The following is a 27,948-nucleotide window of genomic DNA, read 5'->3' on the forward strand; positions in this document are numbered from 1 at the left end:
GCTGTTTTGTGATGAGATTACACCATGTAGGTAGACGACGTATAAATGTTATTTTTGAAGGTGATTGCGCACAGAGACGTGTAGAGCTTCCGCTACTCCGAGTAACATGCCGTACACGCATCCTAGAAAGGCAACTCGGTTGCTTGTCCGCGTTCAGGCTCCGTTGTGTCCCCAAGTACGGTCACCGCGCAGCAATAAAACTGTCATTCGGAAGATGAGGGCTATGCCCACTTTCGAACAGAAAAGTATCTGCTCAGGCGCTTAACTTCAGTTCCCCCAACGTGCGCGGACGCAACTTTTGCATTCGGTCCTCTCTCACCGATATTCCTTTACCAACGAAATAAAATCGAAAAGATAGCGGGGCGCGCTGCCGTAGGTTTCGAAAACTGGCACCATGAGTATCGCCAGGGCTTGACTGAATGACGTTCTGCATCAGTTCAGAGCGCGGCAGTTCCATTTATTCGTGAGACGGGATTCATTCTCTGCATTTTAGTCTCTTCGGCTCAGTTGTGTTGCAGCTGTTTGGTTGTGTTGCAACTCACCTCACCTGAAAAACGTTTCATGTTGCATTATCAAACATACAGCTGTGGAGGCAGCCATAACTTAGTTGTACGGGATTCTGCCTTTTGGCTGCCTTAGACTCGCAGATCATAGAAACCTTTGAAGCTACCTGGAGATAAAAAATAACTGATTTAAATTCCCCCCAGTGTCCACAAGTGACTAATGCCTCTTAAGGCTTGCTGTGAAGGGCCATATCTAGGAAAGGCTGCTAGAAAAGGGGAGTGTGCGCAGAAAAAACTGAGGGGGGTGAGTCACATTACAAGTGCATCATTAGTCCTGCAATGCACGTATTAGTGTGACCTCTATTCTTTGTGAGATGAATTTGTGATAGTGCCTGTGTTTGTAAACAACAATCAAACAGCTAAGAGGAACCTAGCTCATGACGTCGCACTGAATGTTTGTTTGCTTATATCTTGTAGGTATCCTTCCACCGCTTTCCGAAAGATGCAATGATATACAAGAAGTGGATTGTTGCGATCAAGAGGGATGAAGGCCCGGAATTTCAAGTCGGCAAGTCAACGAAGGTCTGCTCGAAGCATTTTAGGTCACCGGACTTTATACCTAGCGTTGTGAGTGGCCGCAGCCTCCTTCGAGACTCGGCAGTTCCATCAGTTTTTGCTTTTTCCAAGGAAAAGAAAGAACGGAAGCCCCCAAAGCCACGTGCTTCACCACAAGTAAGAAGCCAAAACCCGGTTCTAGGCCCAGGAGTGCTAGGCGATGAGCTTATGCATAGCCCAGATGAAGTGAAGGCAGCACCGGTAGTTCTAGAGGAACCCACTAGGCTCAACAGCTCACTTGAAGGTGAAAATGCACGTTTGGCCGAAACGATAAAACAGAAAAACAACGAAATCGCGCGGCTCCGAGACGAGCTTTGCCAAATCAAGGAGCAGCTTGTTGCTGCAAAAGGAATCATCGGGCAACTGGGCTTCGAAAAGGCGTCCTTGAGTTGCCAACTTGCTGCTGAAAGAGAACGAACGGCTCCCTTCACAGTGGAACGGTTCAAGGACTGCGACGAAGACATGCTATTTTACACTGGGCTGCCAAGCTACAACCATTTCGAGAAACTTCTGGTCTACTTGAACCCCGGTGATGATGGGTGCAACGTTCTACGTTCAGAACGTACAGAAAGCAGTGAACCCAGATCATCGCGAGGGCGGAAGAGAAAACTAAGCACAGAAAATGAGCTGTTTTTGGTGCTAGTCCGACTGCGCCTCGGCCTGTTTGAAGATGATTTGGCTCACAGGTTCTGCATTGCCCAGTCAACTGTGTCCCGAATATGCACATCGTGGATTAACTTCCTGTATGCCAAACTAGGCCTGTTACCTCTGTGGGCTCCTAGAAGAATTATAGATGCTACAATGCCACCCGAGTTTAGGGAAAAGTATTCATCGACTCGAGTAATCCTGGACGCCACGGAAATACAGTGCGAGGTGCCATCATCCTTATCCCTACAGTCTACAACGTACTCCCCATACAAGTCGAGCAACACATTCAAGGGACTCATCGGCGTCCTGCCTAATGGCCTTGTCGCCTTTGTGTCAGAGCTTTTCACAGGATCCAGCTCAGACAGAGAGTGTGTGATTAGGAGTGGTTTTTTAGACTTGAAGTTTGACGACGAAGATGCTGTTATGGCAGATAAGGGCTTTCGCATCAAAGATATCTTGGAAAAGAATGGAGTGAAATTGAACCTGCCGCCGTTCCTGAAGGGTGGCACATTCTCACCTGAGGAAGTGAAATCTACAAAGGAGATTGCTGCTTTGCGGATACACGTGGAGCGGCGGATACAGCGGATAAAGGCATTCCACATTTTTGATGGACCCATACCAATAACCTTGGCTCCACTGATTAACCAAATTTGGACTGTGACGGCAATCCTGAGCAACTTCCAGTCTTCTCTCATGCAACAGTCAAGTGGCAAACCGCAACAGGAGCCTTAGATGTGGCAAGCTAAAAAATTACGCCCTTTCCCACGAGGGGATTCCTGCGAAGGATGCGGAGCGTAACGGGGCTCCATCTGAACAGCACTTTGCGACTTATCACAAAGTATATATTTTTGCAATGCACCAATGAAGTGCAAGAGTTTTTTTTTTCAGCGCACGCACTTGCTTTCACGAGACGAGCCCGCTCCCACTTTAAAAGCTCTGAAGCGACAGTGTTGCTGGTGTCCTCCTGGGCCGGCACGAGCCCCGACCATGAGATGGCTTCTGGAACGCCAGTGTTGCCGGCGTCTTCCTGGGCGCATGCGCAGGTGGCGTGCGGACGACGGGCTATGGAGGGACAGAGCCCAAGCCTAAGATGAATTCGCAGTTACGCTCCGCATCTAAAAGAACACACAGCACTTGGCACGTTTTAATGCACCGACGACTGATGATTGACTGGTTGTGAGGTGTAACGTGCCGACGCTACACAGGCGATGAAGCGCGCCGTAGTGGAGGGCTCCGGAGTAATTCTGATCACCTGGGGGTCTTTAACGTGCACTGAAATCTCAAACACGCAGGCAATTTCACTTTCCGCCTCAGTCCGAAAAGCGGCTGCTCCGGCCAAGAAACGAGCCCACAAATGAAGGATGACTGCAGGATCAAAAGGGAGATGACAGCACGGACCGTGAAACTGGTAATCTGCAGCTGTGTGACTTGAGCACTCAAGGGCGCCACGTGCGCGAACAAAAAGCCTTGAGCAAGAAGGCAATGTTGTGCGCTGTTAAGTTGTTGCTCACTGTGTGATTCGTTAAAAGACGTAACCACCAAACTTGTACTCACCGTGTATATACTTGTGCAATTTTTTTTCCTGGTCATCTCCGGACACCATTCACGCTACCAAAAGGCTCCCGAACCTGGATTCACAGCAGTACTTTGTCAAGCTCTATTATTATTTCTTCGCTCATTTGTAATCCTTCCTTATTGTTCATATACTGTGTTGTGTTTGTTAACCTACCTCAAGTTGACTCTCATTGTAACAAATCTTGCAAAGATTGACTATAAACTGGTTTTGTTTTGTCCATGTGCAGCTCAATGGCAGAAGATGTGGTTGTTTCCAGTCATGACATGCTTTTGGTTACCACAGACTAAATTTTAAGTAATCTAGTCAAAAAAAAATGCTCACAAAGGGATTGAGTGGTGCTAGCATGTACATTATAACTTATTTGGATGAGATAAGAATTTAATTCGCAGCATTGCAATGTGGCCCACAATCATAGCTTTTCTCCCCCCCCCTTTAGGCATGTTTCGTTGCCTTTTTTGCTTTTTTTTTGAGGCCGTAGCACTTCTGTGTATCGCTGTGTATCACATGTTAAAACATGTGGAGCTGTCCACCTTGAATGGCTTGAAAGGCGCACTCGCTGCGTGCGGAGTATTTCTCTATTTCAAAAAAAATGCAGGAACACAAAAGTACATGTCCCTTGTGACTCTGTAGCATGTGGTTAAGAAAACTGCTACGTTGTGTTTGCGTCTCTTCCTGCAATATCACTCAAACTGATGCGTTACAAAGCATCACTATGCCTGAAAAATGGTGTTTTTCTGAACTTTCATCGGCGAGATTTTAAATTATTCAAGATTAAATCGAGCGAGTGTGAGCTCACGTACAATATCTATATTCTCTTAGACGTATCCAAAACTTTTAAGGGCTCACTAAGTTCTGTATGAATACAAGCAACTGGATGCTGCAAGTATGTACTAAGATTCATTAAACACTGCTTAAAAAACCTTGGATGGGAGTCTAATAATAATAGGTATGGCATGCAATCTTTTATCTTTACCCAAAATATGATGCATGAGATTTTTCATTTCCTTATTGTGGTCTCCACAACTTGTGCTGTGGCAATGTGAAGTCTAGTGAAAAAAGTGAATCTGAAAAAATTCTTGCACGAAATCAGCCTGTGTATGTTTGGTTCACAATAAAGCAGCCAATGTTTTTATTTCCACATGTCCGCAAAAGGAAAATTTTTTGTCTCAAGGTATTATGTTGTGTTGCCTTCTCTGCGTTGAGATTTTGGTGCACGTTAAGATGCCCAGGCAGCCAAGACAATTTGCAAGTATCCATTACAGGGCACAGTATTGCCCAGATGCACAAATGGCAAGTAAAGCTCGGAGCGTTATTTTTTTAGTATTGAAAAATCCTCTGGCACGAAGGTAGCACCGAGTTACCTCTTGGCTAGGGTGTGCAGGTACTGTGCACGCCTCATAGGTTAGGTGTAGCTTTGGTGCACTAATCAGCCGAAATCTGGAAGCTTCACTGATTACCGCCTGGCAAGATGGGGCAGCATTTGCTCAAAGAAGAAGGCATCAAGCTTTTTGCGCATATCCTCCCACTCGTTCCTGTCGAACCAAATGCGCTCAATGCCAATCCACTTTTCCGAACACACGACAAAATCGCCCCACAAGCAGCCAGTGAGGGCCATCTGCCCAAGCACCTGAGCATAATACTCATGGTCTCTGTCCAGCTGCGGTTCACCATTTTCCCCGAACACCAAGGAAAACTTTCTTTTCTTCGCTTCCTCTGGCTCAGAGTCTTTCAGAGAATGGGGGCACTTGACCTCCAACACACCATATGAAAGTTCTTCCGGGTCGTACACGAGTCCGTCTGGTGTTGCACCCAACCAAGGGCACACAGGGTCTACCACAAGGCCGCAATGCTGCACTGACACATTGTGCCCGTAGCTGTTCATGACAGCTATATACCTATCTTTGGCCATGTTCTCATTCCTTATTCCATATTGCACCGGACGGACGTGCGTGAGGTCCTTCGGCTAAGTGAGGTTACGGAGGCCCTTCTCCGTCCATGCCTGCCGCCTGACGACGTGGCCGAAAGTTGACGCTGTCAGTCGATTGGCCTGTGCCTGTCGCCAGCGTTCACTGAGCCGCTGCTGCCTTGAGTTCAGCTCGAGGTCCCGAGCTTCTTCTTGTGACAGCTGGATCTCCTGCGCAATGTGGAAGTAAATATAGCATGAGAAAGCGCTAGAAACTTTTAACGGCTCAGAGCTTGCATACACTGTACTTTGACTACTAGCAAGACCCAATCAGCTTTCCTGCAGCCTAGCTGGTATGCCAATGTTTGTTTTCGGTACCGTGCTGCACTAAGATTAATAGCCAGTCATCAAAAGACAGATTTAGGGGCCACCTTTAGGAGAGTCAATGGCATGAATGGCAGAACAGCAGCAGCAATGAAATTGTGCTTTTTAATAAAAACAGGCAAGAGAGGAGCACAGTTCCCGGTTTTCTAAGCAAAGCTTGGATAGCTAGGGTTCCATATATTTTTTTCATTTGGATATAGAAGCTCATGAGTCTGCAAATGTTTTCAAAGCGCAATACAATAAAAAGAAGTCCACACGTGTGTCCCCTCATGTTTAAAATGGCATATGCAGTGGATAGTGACCGCGCACAGAAAAAAAAACAACAACGGGGTGTTTGTCGTCCTCGCAAAAGTAGCTAGAGATTTGGGCTTGAGAGTGGCACACACCCCAACCGAGGCATCGGTGTTTGCACCACAGAATGAATGCGCACCTGAGTCGGGCTCTACCACCTGCCGCCGCAGCGTTAGCGCCCGGTCATGCCTATTCTAAAACTCTATTGTTATAATGCAGGTTTGACAAAATCAGAGGACATGCAATCGACAGTGGCCCCAAGTTCGATTAAGTGTAAGTCTTGGTTTACATTACACTGATGCATTGAAATGAATCAAAATACGGATATTGGGTGGTAAAGCTAGCAAATAGCAAATGTTAGCCTGTAGAAGCACATATGAGTGAGACTGTTTAATAACCACACAGCTTAACATCCTTCAAAGCGTAGAGCATAAACAATGATCTGCACTGATAAAATAAAGCACAGCATTAGTGCTGGGTTTGCCTGTAGTTTAAAATTGCTTAACCACTATCATCACTGGGGCCATTGTCTTGGCATTTGTAACATTTGGTGGAAGCAAATAGGGCATTCATAATTTTCTCGCTTTCTCTTTTTACAGAGGACTGCATAAGAATATTTCTAGGCTGCATGTGCTCTACATCTAGGTCCACCTAATCAGTTAAAAGCATCAATGGTACACACTCCACCAGTGCAGAGAGAAGTATCTTTTCTATACTGCACTTACAGTCAACACCCTCCATTCTTCAGCCGTGAATCTGCCGGGCAAGGGTGGCTGTGAGGCTCCGTCACTAAACAGAGTCAAAGCTGGCACTGGTGTCACGGTGGCTGCCCCTTGCGAAATGCTGGGTGACATCCACGTAGTGAAGCCTGCAGGGAGTTTTGCCTGCTGGTACGACAGTGCAGACCCCGCAGGCGCAGGCCCAAGCTTTGTGTCCACTGACGGCCCCCCAGCAGCAAGGAGAATGGCAGCAAAGTCGAAGGTCCCGAGGCTCTGGAGGTCCTCTCCCAGTCTATGGATCGCTTCAAGGTGTTGCTGCTCCTTTTGCTCTTCAGCCTGCGCATCAAAAAGTCGCACTGGCATTGGCATGCCCATGCCACCCTCACGTGGACTCCGCCAGTCCACGTTCTGCACGGCCATAGGCCTGATGCCTTGTCGTCGGGGGCGCCTCCATTGCTGCGGCAACTCGGTGCATAAAAGCTCTGGTGGTGCCTCTTTGAAGCCCTTCTGCTTCAGCAGAACAAGGAGGCGCAGAGCCGCAAGAATGTGGCTGCAGGCACCACCAGCCCCAGCGGGGCACTCACAAGTGGAATCTGCCACTGCTCCACTGTTGCTTTTCAAAGCCAAGCTGACTTTGTACGGCCGCCCACTCTTCTTCTGGCTTCGGTAGCACGTGGCACGTGCATAGACAATCCCGAGACTGTAAGAGCAACAACAACAACAAAAAAAGAACTTTGTAAGCTGCACACAGTCAAGTTTGTCATCTTTTTACCGAGTGCCATATCACAAGTACGAATAAAGCTGTCGTGGCACTTGCCATGACAGCTTTATGCAAAGCAACAAGGTTATGCAACCTACTCTCCACAAAGTAATGACTATGTCATTCGTGCAAACCCCTGCGCAGCTGACGTTACAGTGCAATAATACAAAACCTGCATGAAGTGCTTCGATGTGAACAACCTCTAGTGGAACATAAAAAAACACTGCTTTTTATTGACGAGTTGGAAAACCACATGCCAATGCTGCTGAAAAATCTCCAAACCAACATGCACTGAATGAATCAGGTTTTTAAGGAGTCCCACTGTTAACTTACGTTGACACTTGCGGTGGATCAGTTCCGTTCTTTCTAGCTGTCCTTGTAGACCCGTTTAGTCTAAATGTTTAGTGAACAAACTAGCGTACGTCGTGTTTTATACAAAGCAGCATGCGCACTCGTAAAGGCAGCACATTAATATTAGACCAGTAATGCATACGTGCGGACGCGAAATTTGTTTGCGCAAAAAACTTTTCATAGTACGAGCGATGTCCTTCAAGGCATGCACACTGCACCACCGGAACAGCTGCGAAGTTCCTGCGCGACCACGCCTGCTGATCGGACGTGCTAAAAATGAACGCCAAACCATAGCCTCCTCTTGCCAAGCCATAATGACAAGTTATCCAAGCACGTGAGCACGCGTAGTGAAAGAAACACGCAGTGACATGACCGACCTCGCCGAGAACGCCCGCACGACGTTAACATCGGCGGCACTATTTGTACGTTGCTCCAAAAGGAAAAGCACTGCATGCTTTGAGAAGGTTACACAAAACGTCGCTTACCTACCTTGTGTCACAGGCGTTGGTCACAACCGACGACGGCAAGGTGTACGCTTCCACGGCGAAGGCATAAGATTTTGTTTGCTGCTTGGATGACGTCGGCGCCTGGTTTATTAGGTGCGCTACAGTGTCGTTCGATATATGCGGCAAGTTTTCTAAACAGTTTGTCCACATCACATGTTCGGGCACTGGGAAACGTCTTGCTGTGGCCATCGCAGTAGCTCAGCGAAGTGAAGCGGGTGTTCAGAAGTCGTACGGCCGTACTAGCGAACGCGTTTCCGTCGACCGCTCGCCCACATTAAAATGGCGGCGGGGTTGAAGTGCACAGTGTTGCCAGAGCACAAAGCTATTTCGCATATGGTCTATTGACAATATTAAGCGCACAAGCCGAAAAAACGTCGTACTGCTTTTTTATCGGACGTAACAAGAAAAGCAGCGACTGCTGCATTTTTGTCTGAATCAGGCCAAAATCCATCCGCAATGACCCAGTATCAGGAACTTCAGCTCTTCAGGTACATCAGCCCAGAAAGCCACACGAGCCATTCTACAATTCTTGTGCGCAACATCGCTGACCAACCACCCGTGAACCACAGCAGTGTGTGTTTGGTGCGTGTGTGGTGTTGAATGTTCATATCCTCTCTCTTTTTTTATTACGGTGTCACGAAGTCATTTTCGCACAGACACAATTGGAAGCATTACAAGTGCAGCTCAGTGAAATACTAATCATAAGCAGATCTCTACAAACATGTCGAATATAATTTGATCACATATTACCAAAGAATTGCAAACATTTGCCCAGTAGATACTTATATTGCATTTTGCAGGACTATTTATCAAGATTAGAAACGGCTGCAGTGATATCAACTGACGCTTCAGTTTGTGAAGAAAAGTCAAGGGTGGGAATTACATCATTATGTTTAGATTCGTCTTTTTCAATTCGATTACCTGACTTTACTTCTATTTGTCATGCGGAATTACTTGCCATAATAATAACTCTACTGAAATTACTCCTATCATTATCAGAAGCTGTCATTCTGACAGACAGCCCATCCGTCAGTACCGCTTCAACTGCATTAAAATTTTCAATTTCTATAGAAATATTTCGTGCCCTCATTTCAAGACATATACGTATTACTCGCTTGGTATGAGTACCTGGGCACAAAGGTATACCTCTAAATGAACGAGCGGACGCACTCGCACTTCTATTATGTAATGGTCCGATCATGTCTATTTTGCCGACTTTGGTGTTTATAACTGCGGCACGTTTTGAAAAAATTGCCGTATCGGACAACTTCACAAAGTATGCGTTGTCAGTTTCTGAGTTTCCTCAGCTGAATTATCGTTGGAAGAATCGATGGTGTTCCTCCAGAAGGACCGAGATTGCAGTTACTAAAATACGATGCTGAGTCCACCCACTGAACTTTTACCTACACAAGTCTGGTCTGGTACAGTCGCCTTAATGCCTCCATTGCAATGAATGTGAATCTCTTGATCATTTCTTTCTAAAGCGCGGATTATTAATCAATCAGAGGAAAAGACTTTTAGACGAACCGCTTCGAAGAGAGAGAATAAATTTATTCCCTCCGGTTCTTCTTTTCTTTGGGGCTACCGTGTTGGGTTTTAGACACAGGAGTGTTTGCGAAGTCGTTTGCGATTTTCTTCGGGAGACAATAAGAATAGAATGCTAAGTGCATAGTTAAAATTATCACAAACAAGCATATTCATTAAACACTTAACATTTCATAAGTATGAACATTTCCTTTAAATAGCAAGACACCGTTCGTTTCATGGCCGATCCGTCAAGGTAGGTTTCGCCATGATAAAAGGGACAAATAAACAAACTGCACATAGGTTAGTCAATGAATATCCTGATTTGTGGAGATAAAAATTTAACTGAGGAACTCTACAGCGAAAGCTTGTGAGGGTCACCTCACATTCACGGGAAATGCAATTTGTGGTGTTCCATGTGAATTGCAAGTGCCTAAATTCTTTAGATTGTAGGAGTGATGTATCGTTGACCTTTAGGATTGACAGGCGTTTTAATAGTTAGGCAGTAATAAAAGAAAAGTGTGGAGCTACTAGTACCACCGCGAAATTTAAAGATGCCGAAGCGAGCAAATCAGCAGTTTCATTTTGTGCAATTACAGCCTGCCTGGGGGCCCAAGGCAAGCGAACTTCTGAAAGGTTACGTGGTACGAGAGACCAAATTATTCTGAGTACAAGACTGCTTGGTGGACGTTAAACGTGTAGGAACAGACATAGCATTAGAAATAGTAATAGCTTTTGATTGCTGAGAACTTAGTTTCTGAAGAGCAAACAATAGCTAGGAATTCTGCGATACAAAGTGGTGTGAAGTGAGGCAATTGGAGCACAAAATACCAATTAAACTGATGAGAAAAAGTATTTACTCCAGACTTCTGAAGATTTTGCGTTGCATTCGTTGAAATTACTACGTTCTTAGCGAAATGACCAAGATGGTATTGAAGGAGGCCCTCCAGAACATGCTTTAGAAAAATCTTGGTGTTTTTTTGGAAAAATGTCATTGAAAATTAGGTCAACTGGCATCGAGCATAGGGTTCGGGGAGTTATATGCTGGAGAGAAACACGAATATTTCCTAACAGAGACTCGACGAAAATGACTTGGGGCCTTTGATAAAGGCACCACGGGCACTTAAAGAAAGAAACTGGATATTTGATGAAAACTGTCTGTGAACAAGAGAGGGACACATCGTAGAGTTCTAAAAATGTTTGTACGGTAAGCTGTCGAATTCTTTCATCAACTGGAATGATTTGAGCTTCCAAATAAAGCACGCTATTTGTAACACACCTAGGTAGCCTGAGACACAGCCTCAGAGCTTGCCTTTCTAACAATATAAGAGGTCTTAATTTGCACTCAGCATTTCCAGAAAACAGAACGAAACCAAACTCCTGAACTAGGCGTGCGTAAAGTTCGTATATTATAAGTAACGTATCTCTGCTCATCCCTGAATTCTTATTTCAGAACAGGTGAAACAATCCTAAGGCGCTTTCTGCTTTACGGGTGCTTGATTCTATTTGTTGCTGCCAATGTAAATAGTCCACGCAAACAATGCCAAGATATTTTAGTGCTGTTATTTGTGGAATCAGATCATTACGATGATGCAGCGAAAGAACTTCGGGTATGGATAGAGGAAATACAAGCAGAGTACATTTGCTAACATAAAGCGAAAAAGACAGCCTGCCAAGCCATACCTCAAGCTCTCTCATATACGACTGTAAGATTTGATACAAAGTACTGATATCATAAGATGAAGAGAAAAACCAATATCATCGGCCTATGCGTAGATAGGAACATTTTCATGAACGAGAATGGATGATAATGAGATATTAAATAAAAGAGGTGACAGCAGTGATCTTTGTGGAACACCTCTTGTTTGCTTATATGAGGCAGAAGTCATTTCCTCATGGCAACAAAAGAATTTCTCTCAAAGACAAACTCCTGAATCCAAAATATAATGTACCTGGGCACATCACAATCCACTAATCTTGAAATCATTGTGTTACGATAGTGAAATGGATAGTGTTCCACACTATCGTAGGCTTTTGCAATATCTAACGTGACTAATACAGAAAGCTCACCAGATACTTTTGCAAGTTGAATTCGGCTTTCCAAGTCAACGTGAGCTGACTATATATAGCACCCCTGTCTAGATCCCACTTGCCTTGGCGAAAGGGTGCATTGACGAGTGATGAATTAAATGAGCCTGCCATGAAGAATGTTTTGAATAATTTTAACTAAGTTATAAATAAAGAAATTGGGCGAATATAATCCAGGACATGTCCGAGGCTTTCATTTTTTCACAACTACACAACTTTGGCAATTTTCCATGCGCTTGGAATCCATATGTGCTGTAAAGAGCAGTTAACAATATTCAAAAGCTCATCGGGATGGGAATTAAATATCAACCTATTCGTAGAGTTTGGAATCTGAACCGGACCGGGAGGAGCTTGATTTACAGTTAGTATGACATCTGCCAGTTCCGCCATAGTGATTTCTCGAAAGCCCGAAGTTGAGCTTTTGAATGTCATAGGCCTCAAGCATGACGGAATGAAACGCGCTTCAAGTCCCTTCGCAATACCCTACAAGAAATCGGTTGCCTCTTTAGGAGAGAGCACTACTGAATGCGAATAGGCTGGTACCTGTGTCGATTTTTCGTTCCGTTGAAACCTGCACAGGGCCGATCTTTTTTCAGGTTTCGATAAACGCGAATGTAAATCAGATTTGTGTTTATCTTTAGCTATAGCAACTGTACGCTTAAACAGTGCAGCGTGAAATTTATAGTTAACCCAATTTTTCGGAGTATGGTTGTGGCGTAAATGTTTCCAAGCAGCTTTACGTCGTCTATACGCAAGCTTACAATCTTCATTCCACCAAGACGAATTCGCCGGTGTGCTGCTACACTTGACAGAAAACTCTGCTGGCTGAACAGAGTCACTTAGACACGCTACTACTGAAGCAGCTCGTTGCTGTTCGACACGTTTTCTCGTTGACGAAAGTGCAGAATTTAAAACAGTTTTATAAATTTTATAGTGGATGAACCGTTATTGCCGGATACCAGAGGTGAGGTGTGGTAGCAATATTTCATAGGTAATCAGTGCATGTTCACTTCTCGTCCCATTATCAAACGTTTCCCACGATGAAATATAAATTGGCCCCTCAAAAAAGTCAGGTCAAATGTAGATGAGCTTATCCCGCGTAGAAAGGTAACTTGTCCAGACCTATGACAAAAAAAATCGTATCCCGCAACCAATTCCACAATCGTTTGCCACAGTCATCTGTTGTAAACCCCCAAGAAGTGTGATGTGAGTTAAAAATCTCTGCCAGTAAAATTGATTTTGAAGAATAATTCTTGATGACACAATCTAGGGGATATGTGCGTCTCACTCTGTTTAGAAAGTACGCTATTACCACTGTAATTCTGTTTGAATCAGGTAACAAACAATCTATTCCTAGCAATTCACAATCCGGGCAAATATGTTCAAAAGTTACAGCAACGTGATGATACATTTTTGAAGATATTAGGCCCAATAATCCACCTCCCCTATTTGACCAATCCCGTCTAAAAGATCGAAAATTATTCAGAGTAAATGTTTGATTTACTTAAAGGCAAGACTCTTGAAGTAAAATTATATTAAGATTTGTTTACTCTATGAGATAAATAAGATCTGTATAAGCGTAAGATACAAAACGATTATTACACCGGAGAACTTTTACAGGCGCTATGATGGACTTAATATAGTTGACTCAAGTGCAGAACGCAAAACGACCTGTTCGTTGTTGCTATCAGTGGTACCATTTTTAGGTTTCGACATTGGCGAACTGATTGGAGACAATGGAGCACTGCGTCGTTTATGAATGATATTACCAAGCCTCATTTCACCAGTTGATCCGCTGGGCCCCACAGGGGTCGGCGACTGAGAGCTGACGAGTGTTTCTGAGGGAACATTTTTTTTGACACCGATTGTTTTCTTCATTGTCGAGGTGCCCAGCTTCACCCAAGAAGCGGCCCTATTCAAACTTCTTGGTTCTCTTTCTCGTGTCGTTCTCCCACGGGAAGCCATGCGACAACATAAAGTGATGAAGCGAACCGCGATTACGGCAACAATGACTGCTTGAGCTGTTCGTTCCCAAATCTATCACGGGAATGGCGCACGTTCGAGCACTCGCAATTGTGCACTGCGATAGGTCCTTTGAGATATCGACTGAGTTATGCCATGACTCTCTGCTAGGCGCCTTTTTTCAGTGCGCCATCTATCCAGCGTTTTTGTTTCATATAGAGTATCTGCTGCCGGTATTGCGGTCACCATTTTGTTTTACTGCCATTTTCATCCTGACCTGGTCATTTTTAGAATAGTGAAGCTTCTAATTGTGCGACAAAGAGGCGCACGTTGATGTCACGCAAATGCAACCTCTACAGTACTACCACTGTTTTCGTGTAGCAGTGGTGTAGCGAGTGCTGGGTTGAAAAAACGAAGCTTTCTCCAGAAATCTACAAATTTTGTCTTCGAGCACATACACGCGCACTTAAAACCACATATGAAAACTTACACAAGCCGCCATGGAACCCGCTATTGATAACTAAAATGCTGGTTGCTTTCATGAATGAGAAAACAAGATCTTCCCTAAAGACAAAAATATGTCTTGTGTCAATCCTTTTCAATTTATTTGGGAACAGATGACCCAAAATGAGTGAACACGTGTAGCTTATTATCACAGATAACTAAGCTGGTTTCGGCTGATTGGCGTGCGTAGTAATGTGTCGTTGTTTCAACGTTTCTTTTTGTTATCGCATTAGAACATTTTTAAATCGCAGTTTTCGGTACCGCGGCCGGAATAAGGGTCAATTGCTAGTAATGATGAGGTAGCACTTTATCCACTAGAAAGTTGCAACGAGTCTAGGAAGATACAGCCATGCACTGCGCTGATTTACAGAAAGCTAGAAAATAAATGCATTGCAAAGAGACCGTGCTTGGCGTCTGCCCTAAAAATAAAATTTGATGAGTGGGTCAGTTGGTGATTCATAACACAGCTCTTTAGAGAACAAGTACGGCATCACAGCCTGCTTGTGATCCTTGTTCTCTATCGCGCTGTTCATATGGAACAGCGACCCTGTTTACGTGCAGCTACGAAGACGTTCAGTTACTAGACGGTCTTGTTGACATTTGAAAGAGAACTGATGTCGCCCCTGCTTGGTCGGCACCAGTTGTTGCGTCACAGAAAATTCAGCTAATGCAACTGTAATTCCTGCGGAATACGCATGGAGCAAATGCTACACAATGACCCTAATTATGCGCGGCTATGAATATGTCCACTTACTAGGTGGTTTTGTTGACGTATAAAACAGTACCGATGCCCCCCCCACCTCCCCTGCTTTGTTAGCAGCAGTTGTTGCTTCACAAAAACTGGAGAAAATACAACTGTAAAGTGCCAACCACTCACACGCGTACGCACGCGCCTGCACGTCAAAAGCGTCTAGTCGCCCCTGTGGAGGAAAAGGGCGCGCAACTACTGGCATGCATCCGAGGCTGATGCACAGTGTTGCTTCTATTTTGGCTCAGGACTGTCTAAGCTCAGCACAGAACGACGCGTTCTCAACTGGAGCAGGTTCGTACACTTTCAAAGATAAGAGAGCATGTTACAATATTGATTGTACTTCCTTCGCCATATTCTTGATTATTTTAGAAGTACGTGACATAGCAGTAACCAAAGAACCTAATGTGGTACGCACCGTAAATCAACATTATAGCATGCGCCACTCTCACGAACGAAACTATGCGCCCAGGATACTCCACGTCAATCATAGGCGTTCGGAGGGCTGTGGGGGCACTCAACGGAAGTGAGGGCACTCAACGAGCCTTCCCCTCTTCTTAAAGGGGAGGGGAAGGTTCGTTTAGTTCCCCCACATCCATAATACTTCAATGTAGGGGCTGCCTTATAGCGCCCTTCCAACTATGTTAGTCTATGAAGCTTTGACATTGCGCACCCCCCTATTAAGGGATCAAGGCAGTGACCGCCCTCCTAATCATTTTTATTAATCGCCAGGTTTCTAGACCTACACTACCAAACTTCATAATATTATTGTGAATATGCTGGTACATTCAGCACAATTACACTTATGCCTGAATCTACCTGACGTGACAGATTTAGGTCATCAGGCTACATTTGAGCCCTAAGTAGAAGGCTCTCGTATGATGTCCGCGGCAGAAACATTCTCTAATGCAGCAAACCACACCTAGCCCTTAATGATACAAGAGAAATGGGTCATTATGTAGAAACCAAGATCGCATTTTCGTAGTTGAAATACGCTCTAACGCAAATAACGGTGGTTTACACTTCATTATGTGGCAGAAATTGGTCATAGGACCGCAACCTTATCTTGTATGGAAGACTTCTTGACGTTGTCTGTAATCAAAGTATTCTCTAAAGTGACAAACTGAACCCAACACTTCATAAAGTCACATATATCAGTCATAAGATTGCGACTGAAACCTGTATGAAAGGCTTTTAAACGTAGCCTGCAGCTTAAATACTCTCTGAAGCAACAACCCACAACTTACACTTCACGAGGCAACAAATATCGGTCATAAGACTCCAATAAAGGCCTGTGTTGAATGCGTTTGGTTGTTTTTATTTTCAAATACTGCATCCTAATGCGGGGCTAGTGCAGGAGTCGCGTTCATAAATTCAAAATCAAAGAATTTAGGCAGTAATATCCCAATAGGTGTGTGAACAGAAATATATATCGCTACCTCCTGAGTGCCGCCAGGTAAGTAAATCAGAGAAATAGAACAATATTGTAGCGATGCTGAGGCAGACAGGCTAAAAAACAAGCAACTTTATTAGGACGAACTTGTGCCCACAAGTCTAATGAGTATGGTCGTCGATTCCGAGTAGCCGAGATGCACAGATTCAACTAACTTCCTCTTCCTCGTTGTTGGAGCGCACGAACGCGTGACGCATGCTAGCCGGGTCTTGCTGTTGCTCTTGCTATGATGATTGCGGCGGCTACTTGAACGTGGCCAACCTATCGTGGCAATATTATCATACAAGTGCCTCCAAAAAGTCACGCTGCTATCACGAAGCAAACAACCAAACCAAGTAGATAGTTCCAGTGTTTCATAACTCTATTTGAATGCGTTAAATAGCACTAAATATGGCTCCAGTTAGAGTGCGATTGCATATAAGTGCTGTGTTGAAGGATTTTGGACTTTGTGGAGCGTTTATTATTCCTTAGCATCTACAAAATGAAACTTCTTGATGTGACAGATGTTGGTTTTAAACTTACAGCGAAACACCGCATAGAAGGCTTTCACATGTCGTCAGTATTCAAAATACTAATTAACGTAATAAAGCGTGCCCTAACTTTTATTTTGCAATAGATATCAGTTATACGATTGCACCAGAACACAGCATACAAGTTTTTGGCAAGTTTTCGAACATGATAGCAAACTGAATATTCATATTTTAAGTATGCTAAGGTTAATGCATAGTCCAAAATAATGCAATACGAAAAATTGAACAGAAATGAAAGAGCCTTTGCAATTTCTTAGAAAGACTTGATGTTTAAAACCATCTAATTTTTTTCTTCAGCTCATATCAGTCTAGAGGAACAGATGAAAACATGCACTGTTCTGAATGGTCTCAAATTTAGATGAAGCACTGTTTGCATTTCTTCTAAACAAAGCGCAGTAAAGTAATAGTGCACTTTCATTCATTCGGTACATGCATGTGCTGACACGCTTTTCTTATCCTACGATCGTGTCATCGTGCCGCTGATTTCAACTCCGGTGCTTCTTACTCTCAAGGTTTGTAGCTATTCATTCAAACGGTTGTAAAGAAAACGTGTAGTATACTATAGTAAACTGCTAAACAACAGATACGTGTCATTAATTGCGTAGCTCTGAGTATCACAATGAACTAGAAAGTATATGTGTGTTAGAGTGCTGCGAAACAACGTATGTGCACCGATTGTGGCAAAAAAGCAGAACAAGAATAAGAGGTGAAATAGCAAGTAACACCCGCAGCACTTAACCATGCAAATTTTTTTTCGATCACAACTGCAACGCATGTTCAAATCTCTATCTTATACATGAGTTGAAATGAGATCACAGACAGCTGAATGCGTAGCGTCGCTAGTACCCGGCACGAAATCACTTCACACTGCTGCCAATCAGCGCACGCTTGTTGTTAGCTTGACAACACCCGCAAACGATCTGCACAGTAGCCAACGAATGTTTCTGCGTGGTACAATCCGCAAACACACTTGCGTAAGTTCGTACGTTTTCACATTTTTTCACATACGTTTTTGCGTAAGTTCGTACGTTAGTTACTCTGCACTCTGGGAGTTACTCTCGCCCTTCTCAGTTTCCAAGCGTTCGATATGAACTGCGTCTTGCATATGAACAACCGATATGAACAACCTTTATTGTTAAATGTTACACAAATGCAATAAAGGAAATGCCTAAGGCATGCCCCAATGTCAAGCACAGCTTCCACAAACTAGCAGTTGACAGGTATCCCGCTAAATAATGACGCTAATGCACAAGCACTGCACCCTTATGCACGACCATGTGTACTTGGCACTTCTGTTGCACAGATGATGCAGCACGAATAAAAAAAACAAGTGCAGAGTTACAGCCTCCCTCTATGAAACAGCTGGCCTTCATTAAAAAAACGTTTTTAATTGCTAGTATACCATCCGCACAGAAGAAGATAGGTTGGCCTCTTTGCCATTCAGAATTTCGTAGACATAACAAAGAAGCCCCGAGGCTAGCAAATACACCAAACTGGGAAATCCTCCTCATTGTAGCACTGTGTCGTCACCTGCATATTACTTTAAACTTTATTTATGCAACACTCCACTTCGATTATGCTACGATTGATGAAGCACCCACTAATGTTTAGATGAACAGAGCGAAAATGTTCTGCCTGTTTTTCTGTCACGTATTTAGCACGTGAGCAGCCACCACGGAAACATGGCTAACCCCTTGCTTTTCTACGCTCCGTAGGTGGAACTGCTTTTCCATCTTTGCTAAAAAGTCAGACAAAAGATACTCGATAATGCTCTCATACACACAAGTGCTTTGTGAAACTTTGTGCAAATGCTTTGATTGTTCCTTGTTGCTTCTATGCTGTGGTGATATGGAATCCAACGCTGGTCCACCCCGCACTCGATCTACTCAAACAAAAGGTGATTCTGAGCAGGCTCAGATAGCGATAATGACGCAGATGCTGAAAAACACAAATTACAGCATGAAATAACTCTCAAATAAGTTTTCTACTAGTCAAGCATTGGCTATGACTGAAATAAAGGCAAAAAATCTTACCAGAATACATTAGAAACCAGGCTTCTTGACATGTTTGCCCGTATTGAGACTCTCGAGCGTAAATGTAACGAACCTAGCTCTCTCAGCGGTAACTTCGCTGTGGTGCAAGAGCCCTCGGTACGGTTGTCGTCTGAGCAATTTTTGACCCAAAATCGCTTAGACGACCTAGAGGATAGGTGAAGGCGTGACAACGTGATTTTACACGGCATTCCCGATGCACGTGAAACTTGGCAACAGACTGAGCAGAAAGCGCTTGGCGTATTTTTCTCTGTGCTGGGTAGAAAAGTCTCGGAATCCGAGGTTGAACGTGCACACCGTTTGGGGCGTATCACACCGGCAAATTGTCGGCCTATTATTATAATATTTGCTTGTTTTAAGACAAGAGGAAACATGCTGGCATCAAGGTCAAAATTAAAACAAATGTGGATGTCTGTTGATAAAGACATTTCTGCTGCCACAAAATGACTTGCTGAATTCGCAAAGGCTTACCTGGTTCACCGAAGTTCCAGTTGCGGTACAACAAGCTTATTGTTAACAATAAGTACTACAAGTATGGCGGCAACCGAATTATCGAGCTCAACTCATCTACTTCTATCGAGCCATTTGCAAGTTTTTTCACCTACCGCACCGCATTTGAGTGATGAAACACGAACGTAGGTACACGCGAGGGGAAGTTGTGACTTATTAGCACCATCTAGTGTTTCTATACTTCTGGCAAATGTCAGAAGTGTAGTTTACAAGCGTGATTCACTTGATTCTATGATTGATACGTGCGAATCAGGCATAATCGCGCTAACTGAAACCTGGCTTTACCCAGGCATTTCTGAGAACGAAATCTTTCAAGACGCGCGCAGATTTTCCATTTATCGCTGCAATCGAGAATCGCGTGTTGAATGAGGTGTCATGTTGGCTATCTCACGAAATATACCGTCTTATTATCTCGCAGTACAATCAGTGCTTGAGGTGGTATAGACGCATGCCTAAAGCTTTGCATTTGAGGTCTGCAATCGACCTCCCAACTCGGCGAGCTTGGTTGCCGATTTAAATAACGCCATCAATACCATCACTTCACGCCATCCTAACGCTTTCATTTTTCTACTGGGAGACTTCAACTTTCCCAACATTTCCTGGTCTTTTTGCCTTCCGGTATGAAATCCATTTTCTTCGGAAAGCTTCAGTTTTATTAACCTTTGCTCAGTATATACTCTCTACGAGATCGTTTCACAGGCTACTAGGCTATCGAGCAACCCTAGAAACACACTAGACCTTGTATTAATGAACTGTCCGGATATGGTTTCGGATTTATCACACCTACCTGGTTTGAGTGACCATTTAGCCCTATCCTTTGAATTGAAGTATTTCCATCCTCCAAAGCGCAAAGTAAAAAAATAACCTCCATAATTTCAATAAAGCCAACTTTGAGGCATTTAACGATGAGCTGTCTAGCTTCGCGGGAGCTTTCTTGGAAGGTTTTTGTTCAAAATTTTTTGAGAATGTTTTATGACCCTTTTAAATGACGCGCCGAGAGGACACGTCAGTGGCGGCGACGCGCCGATCAGTTCGTGTCGGCGGCGTGGCAAAAAATTGTTGGCGGTGGCGCGCCGACTCCTCGGCGCACACCTCTAAATATTTACCTGTGTATTATCTGTATAAACATAATTGGAATAAGTTATAGTTTTTCACAAAAGCTTGTAAGAAACTTGATGAGAAAAACTGACAAGTGGCGTCATCTCACGAAAAACTAGTAAAGAATGCATTAGCCAACGCCTCCTCTAGAAGATGCCTGCCGCATGAGAAGAAAAACGGCTGCCACACCCTTTCCTTCCTTTATTTTAGAATGTTCTTAGTCGCTGACGTCACCTGTGGCGGACGGTGCAACAACGCAACACTTTGCATAGCCTTCGAAACAGTAATGCACAGTTGCTGGTCTCAAATAACTCTCGACCGCCGCGCCCCTATGGGCCGCAGATAAAGAATGCTTAGCAGGTACGGTGGTACTCAAGGAGGATATAAAAACCCGCTGGAGTGGAAGCCGTCTATGCTTACCCATGGGAGGGGGTGAAGCCGTGCCGAGCCGCCGGCGGCCATCTTGGCAGAGGCAAGAAACAGCCGAGTACAGCTGCGCTCGCGCTTATTTAAGCAGCAGGTGCAGTTTCTCGCGTCTTCAAAGCAATAAAAACAGTTGTGTCAGGTTGAAAGCATTTATTCTTTGCTTTTTGGTGGCGAAATGCCCTACGATAACACTTTGAGAAACTCGAAAATGGCAGAAAAAACACAATCACACAAACATTAAAAATATATGCGAACAGTATAGCCGAAACGAGCAGTGCGGGGAGACTCACTGATGTTTGAAAATGATCATTCTTGAAAGAACTGGCCTGACCCTGTCCTTGATGATCTCGCGGTTTCTTTTTTTTTGTCATATGGTGGATGCGGATTTTCACATACAGCTCCGCAACTTTTTTGCACAAGCTGTAGATATGATTGTCGAGGGGATCAAGGTCAAGAATGTGCTGCTCTAGCTTCTGAAACCATTTTTCCTCTACAGACAGTCGTAGCACTTCCAAAACGAGATGCTTTGACTGGGAGTTAACAGCTTGAAGTGTTCCACACTCAATCTGTAGCCGTCGCAGCCCCTTTTCAACGGCTTCACACAAGCCAATGACATCCTTGGACGGGGACACAAGCCCACCTCTGTTTTTCTGCTCAACTAGGGGAACTAGCTCATCTGAGTACAGGGCTGCAATGCACTCTTCGCATGTTGTTGTCTTGCACACTTGGCGTACAACGAAGCCTGCGATATAAGGCACCACCGCAACAACTACGGCAAAAAGGTTTTCAGGGTGCGCGTAGTCGTGGTCATCGTGAGACTCCAAGATCGAGGACCTGCGCATGTCTGTGAGCGCGCTTGTTGCGTCTACCTGGGCGACAACAGTAGTGGCATTCAGGATGGAAACCATGTCTTTGGTGCAGTTTCCCGAGCTAGAAGACGTCACTTCTGTTTGCACCAGCAAACGCTTGTATGCTGCCATGAACTGAGCAGCGGTTGGGTTGTTGTTATACCCACCTCGGCTACGAACAGATCCGAAGAAGTTCTCAGCGTGATCCTGGCTCAGTTTGTGCGCCAACAAGTACTTCAGCTTACCCTGGCCAACAAGCTCGTCGAACATTTTTTCAGTGCTCGCCATGCAGATTAAGAAGCCCACAAAACCAGTTTTTTTTAAGCCTTCTAAAACTGGCCGCCCAGCCGGATCTCTCAATCCCTTTATATGCGCTTGGGTGTAGGCAAAGAATGGCTTCCAGCAGGCTTCATTCTGCTTCCGCAGAGGAGCCTTGTACGACCTTGCAAAAGGGTTCCTAGAATTAAAAAGGTCGAACAGGTGATCGAAGACCCTCACGAACTTCGATGTTGCACTGGCGCCCCGGAACTGGGGTAGCTTCAGCACATTTTCACAGAAGTCCAAGGCGTCGGCCACAGAGGAACTCAATGCTTGCGCAGCATATCGCACCTTCATCTTTTGTTTTTCCCATTGCACGTGGACTTTCGTGAGTTTGTTGCCCAGCCGCAGCCCTTCGGAACGCTGCAATGCCTCCAATGCCACTATGTAGGCCCACTTTATGTGCTTTCCTTCAGCATCAACAATGTCGCTTAAGTTCGCCAAGGAATTGCGGATAAGCTTAATGATGTGGCAGGCGTCTAGGATAATGTAAACATTCTTAGCATCGTCAGCTGGGTTCACAAATCTTGAAGAAATTTGCTCACAGTCAACACGAAGTTGAGCACCTAAACACCTGGCCATAGTGAAATTCGACGAGGCTCCGTCAAATGTGAGAGAGAATATTTCAGCCTTCACCGACGCAAGCTTCTCAATGCACTGTTTGGCCAGCTCGGCCCTCTCTGCTCCTGTGAGTGAGTCTATTAAGAAGTATCCAACTGGCATCTTAAATCTGACGTTGATTCCAACGATCATGAAGACACACGCATTTGCAGCTTCAGGAAGACCGTCATCGTCAAGCCCAGTTCCGAAGTCAACATACCCTACTACCTTATCTCCAACTAGCTCTACGTGTTTCCTGATGGCCATGTCGTCTACAATGAGAGCGCAGTTGAAGGGTTCATCACGTGCTTCCGCAAACTTCTCAAGGAAAGCAAGTGCTTCGGCTGTGAAGCCAGGAGCTCCTTGAATCGACTTGTACCAGCCCCTTAGTGTTCGCTGGGATGAGAGGGCTTCGTTGAACTTGGATCGTACATACTCGTACGCGGCTGGACTGTAAAAATGCAAAGTCAGTGCAAATGCTCGCAGCTCAGGTGGGTACTTGCCCTTCTGCTCATTGCCCACCCTGCAAAGTAGTTGCTGAATGTCATCCGAGAAAACAGATGAAAACACATGTGAGCCTTCTTCTGACAAGAGTTTTTGCTCTCTGATTTCTTTGATGATTTCTTGGGTGGTTTCATTTCTCTTGACCAGCCTTCGTTTAGTTTGTTGCAGTGTTTTGACCTTCTTCTTTAACTGGGTTATCTCTTCTTGTGAGGAAAGGACCTTGTCTATGTAGAACTGTTTGGTTGGCGAGTCTTCAGGAATATTTTCAGCTTCAGGCAGGTCGCACAACCCAGAACACTCAGGACCAGGCGGGGCCGGGAAATCTCGAGACTTGGGGTCGGGACGCTTCCGTTTGACCTGGGTTTGAAAGCATACGTTTTCTCAGACGAGCTAAAAAGGCAGCAAGCGCAAAAACTAAATGAAACCTCACACGTATAATGTGGGTACAATTAAGCTGCACATTTTCTTTGAAGAAATAATAAATGTATTAAGTAACAAACTTTTTCATAATCGTGCACGAGACATTGTATGCCAGCAAAAAGGACATGCACCCGCTCTGGTATAACTTTCCATTCGCCGGATGTGCCTTTAAGTATTGAATTGTAACCACTGTCAGTATGCTGTGGATGTCAATAATGTTTTTGTAGTAAGCATTGCTGTATGTCCATTCCTGCTTAAGACCTGGTAAACAGGTCAGCAGTAATAAATAAATAAATAAATAAATAAATAAATAAATAAATAAATATGTATCTTGATCACCAGTTAAGGCGAAGGTCAAGCAGTTACCATTACCGGTAACTTCACCTTCGCCGGCGGCGTCCGGTAATGCGGTAAACGGTAACGCAAACACGGTAACGATATGCTAAAACTACAGCTACTCCTCCACAGTACCGCCAATTCTCGGCACGCAATCAATGCCACGTATACCCGCAACAACATTTCGTGGAACAAGTATTATGTAGCGGCCGTAACGCCACGAGCGTTATGCACGCTAAATATTACGCTTCTCGTCCAGCGATGGCAGTAATACTCACAGGTTTCTGCAGATGAGGCGGAAAAGCTGGAAACGACGTGGGCACACTTCCCACCCGCAGTCGCGTCGTTTGCCCAGTGCGGTCAAAGCACTCAGGAGTGATATGTACAAAGCACAGGCGGTCTCCATCCTTAGCGCGACACCCTTCACGGCGAACTGCCCGCTCCCAAAGACTCCGAACTTCTGCATTCTTTGGAATCCTGTCAAGAAATATACGACAATCAACTGCGGCACACGTACACACAATGCCATTTTGCTGCTCTTTCATGTGCGGGCCTGCAAGCAACTACAATGCGGCTGAAATGACCGCGAGTAGAACACGCTAAATTTCATGTACGTACAGGTGAAATGTGAGGCCAGAACCTTTCTTCAGCCTGTTTGTGCATCCGTAGGCAACGCAGGAGGTAACCATTATCCAAGAGCAAGACTTGCACTCATTGAAAACTTTGAAGAAAACAGCGTGCACCAGCAACGAAGCGTGGAGGCGACACACCGGCAGCGCGCTTTCTGCCTCCGGCAAGATGGCTGCCGCTGGCGTCACCTGACGGGCGTCGCTTCCACTCCAGCAAGTTTTTATATGCTCCTTGGTGGTACTACGGTGTCTAGAAATATACTGGCTAGTGTGCTGAGCGCGGGCTAGGAGATGGCCCCGCAGCTGATGACTGCCGGCAGCGCCCGCATGGTGCGCTGCTTTGCGAGTGGGTGCATTTGCGTTCAATTGCGCTCCGCAAGCGCCGCGAAGCGTGCAGGAGGCCGAGCGGCGCGAGGCCAACTATTATTTTGCTGCATTTTCGGAGTGTTTTTTTTTTACATAATGCTTTATTGTATAAGAACTACTCTATTGCTTTCACAGTACTGGCGTTTTGCAATACCAAAATGAAGATCATTTCGTGGCATACATTTCGCCATCTGCTACTTGCCCGCAAAAAAAAAATAGAAACGCAGATCCCACGTAACTTGGGAATCAATGCTACGCAAGGTGACTCTGTTGTAATTTTATATTAGGTGAAACATTATGAAGTGGCGCTAAATATATGCAAAAAATTGGATAGTGAACACTGGAACCAGCATTGGCGTTTCACGAACATTCGGCTCTTCTTGCAAAGTATTTCGAAGACCCTAAGTTAAGGGGGTGATCGTGAGGGCACCCGGACGTAGGCGAGTCGATAGATAGATAGATGCTCAAAGTGGTTGCAGTACGCAAAGAAATTTATTTTAAAACCCATTGACAGTATAACCACCAGAGTTATTTTTTAAAATGTGCTTTGTTCTTGAGAGCAAGAATTATCACAGAAGACTCTCAGAATGCTTTTCTCACACGACAGCCTTCGGATTCAGCCTTTTGTCTGCCCAGGAACTTCCAGGAACTTTTTATCTGGATTACCAGGCTTCAAAGCTTTTTTTTTTGTTTTCGTGCTGCTCCTCAGGTGAATAGCAAAACCTATAAAAACATATTTTGTGCATTAGTCAAGTATGAAATGATGCGAGAACAAGACTTTTGAAAGCCAGCGTGAGAAAGACACAATGTAGGCTTCACTTACAGAATTTTAGATGAGTTTAATAGAGCAGCACATTTTAGAAATCTTAATCACGGTAGCAGGAGTGCAGGACCTCTAACTTTAACCTTTTGAATATATTGGCAAGAAATCTGAATATACGCAATTCTCTGTTATGAATTTGTTTCCACCTATAATTTATACACATTTGAAGAGCTTCTAATTACAGCTTCTAATTACACAATAAATGAAGAGAGCTTCTTAGATGACTACATGAAAATTTCAAGTAGCTAAAACATTGCTTTCCAGATGCCCATTATGCCTACACACAAGCCGACAATGCTAAGTGAGTGAAATTAATAATTTGCTCACCATGTATGCCAAAGATCCGCCACATGCTGCGATTCCAGCTGGCCCCGTCACAGGTCACGGAGTCAACATACAAGCCCGCTCGTTCAGCCAGGACGGTGCACTCTACTATGATTTTTGCAAGCGTAGCTGCCTGAACATTGCCTTTCGAGGCAAAAACGCCAAGTATTTGTGTCCAACTCCCTAAAAAATGGGCAAGAACAATGATGGTGCAAGATTACCATGTCACTTATGTCATGTGTTTGACAGTAGTCTCTTTTTAAAACAACTTACCGGTGTAGGGTTGAAACAGCACAACCATCCCGTGGTCTGCAAGCACACCCTTGTGGTTACTCAGGGTCCGCCAGCTCGACAATTCGCTTCTGTTGTTTAGGTGCCGGTTCTTGGTCGCAAATGTTTCTCACCTTTCGTTTCATCGCATTTTTAGGTACAAGATGTGTCGGATAATCTTCGAAGACCGTAGGGACAGCATCGGGCTTCAGACGTGGCTTGTCTCGGGCGATTTCGTTGACGACACCGTTCACCGTAGTCTGAAAATATCGTTCGATGTAGCCACTCTCAAAATGTCTTTCGCACACGACAGCCTTCGGCGTCAGTCTCCTGTCTGCCCTCTTGATTTTGCTCTCCCATTCTGCAAGCCGTGCTGGGTCCGTCGGTGCGGTGAACAAAGACACCTTTTCCTCGTTCGAACGATATCCGCTCCGGCACAGCGGCACAAAACACTTCCTTTCTTTGCATTGCCGCTTAGCCTTCAACATCTAAGGACGTTGCTGCCCACATTTTGTGACGACGAACTTCACACTACAACAGGTCGAACACTGACAGCTGTCAAACGCTGAGCAAAGCATGGGACGACAGGAGCTTGGCGGCTCTCATGCATGGATGGATGGGTGGTTATGGCTGTACCCTTTAGATCGGGCGGTGGCTAGCGCCACCAAGCCGTAATACCTAATGAATCAAAAACTATATTTTTTTTTCCGTAAAAAAAGAGTTTGAGGATTCGCACTTTGCAGTGAAGAGTTTAATTTTCACTCGTGCCTTGACTTTAGCCACCAATCAGATAACCTCCTTCTAGTTAAGTCTACCCGCTTAAAGTTTATTTTGCCCTCCCGGTCCCTAAACCCCAGTGCTTTGAAAAACTCTGCGCCATCATCCTGAACTATAGGGTGAAGCCCTTTACAGAACATTATCAAGTGTTCGGCAGTTTCTTCTTCCTCTCCACACGCACTGCATACTGTGTCTACCCCCTCGTATTTGGCCCGATATGTCTTGGTTCGCAGTACTCCCGTTCTGGCCTCAAACAGTAGAGAACTACCCCGAGTATTATCATAGATCCTTTCCTTGGCAATTTCCTGCTTAAACGTTCGATAGATCTCTAGTGCGGACTTCTTTATCATGCCCATTCTCCACATGTCAGTCTCCGTTTCCTTCACTTTCTTCTTAACCGATAGTTCTTTTTGGTTTGGCCACCTGCTGTTTTCTAAGTATTTACCAGTCAACTTCCTGGTTCGCTTCCTCCATTTTGTATCGACATTCTTCATGCACAAGTAGCTGAAAATCTTCCTAGCCCAACGCTCTTCCCCCATTTCTCTCAATCGCTTCTCAAATTTTATCTTGCTGCTAGCTTCCC

General features: G+C 44.7%; 1 protein-coding gene and 1 pseudogene across 1 annotated transcript; one reads left to right on the top strand and one right to left on the bottom strand.

The window, feature by feature from the left end:
- Nucleotides 1-1,010: 1,010 nt before the first annotated feature.
- LOC119176682 (uncharacterized) lies at nt 1,011-2,498 on the top strand. The gene has a single exon (XM_075870129.1). It carries the CDS (start codon nt 1,011-1,013, stop codon nt 2,496-2,498), a length of 1,488 nt encoding a protein of 495 aa, XP_075726244.1.
- Nucleotides 2,499-4,770: 2,272 nt separating this feature from the next.
- LOC119176000 (uncharacterized) lies at nt 4,771-8,530 on the bottom strand (annotated as a pseudogene).
- Nucleotides 8,531-27,948: the final 19,418 nt, after the last annotated feature.

This window comes from Rhipicephalus microplus, chromosome 7, assembly GCF_043290135.1.
Source record: "Rhipicephalus microplus isolate Deutch F79 chromosome 7, USDA_Rmic, whole genome shotgun sequence".
In the NCBI taxonomy this organism is placed as follows: Eukaryota; Metazoa; Arthropoda; class Arachnida; order Ixodida; family Ixodidae; genus Rhipicephalus; species Rhipicephalus microplus.

Bases quoted from the DNA above. Each gene is read 5' to 3' on its own strand.
- LOC119176682 (XM_075870129.1), top strand. From the start codon at position 1,011: ATGATATACAAGAAGTGGATTGTTGCGATCAAGAGGGATGAAGGCCCG.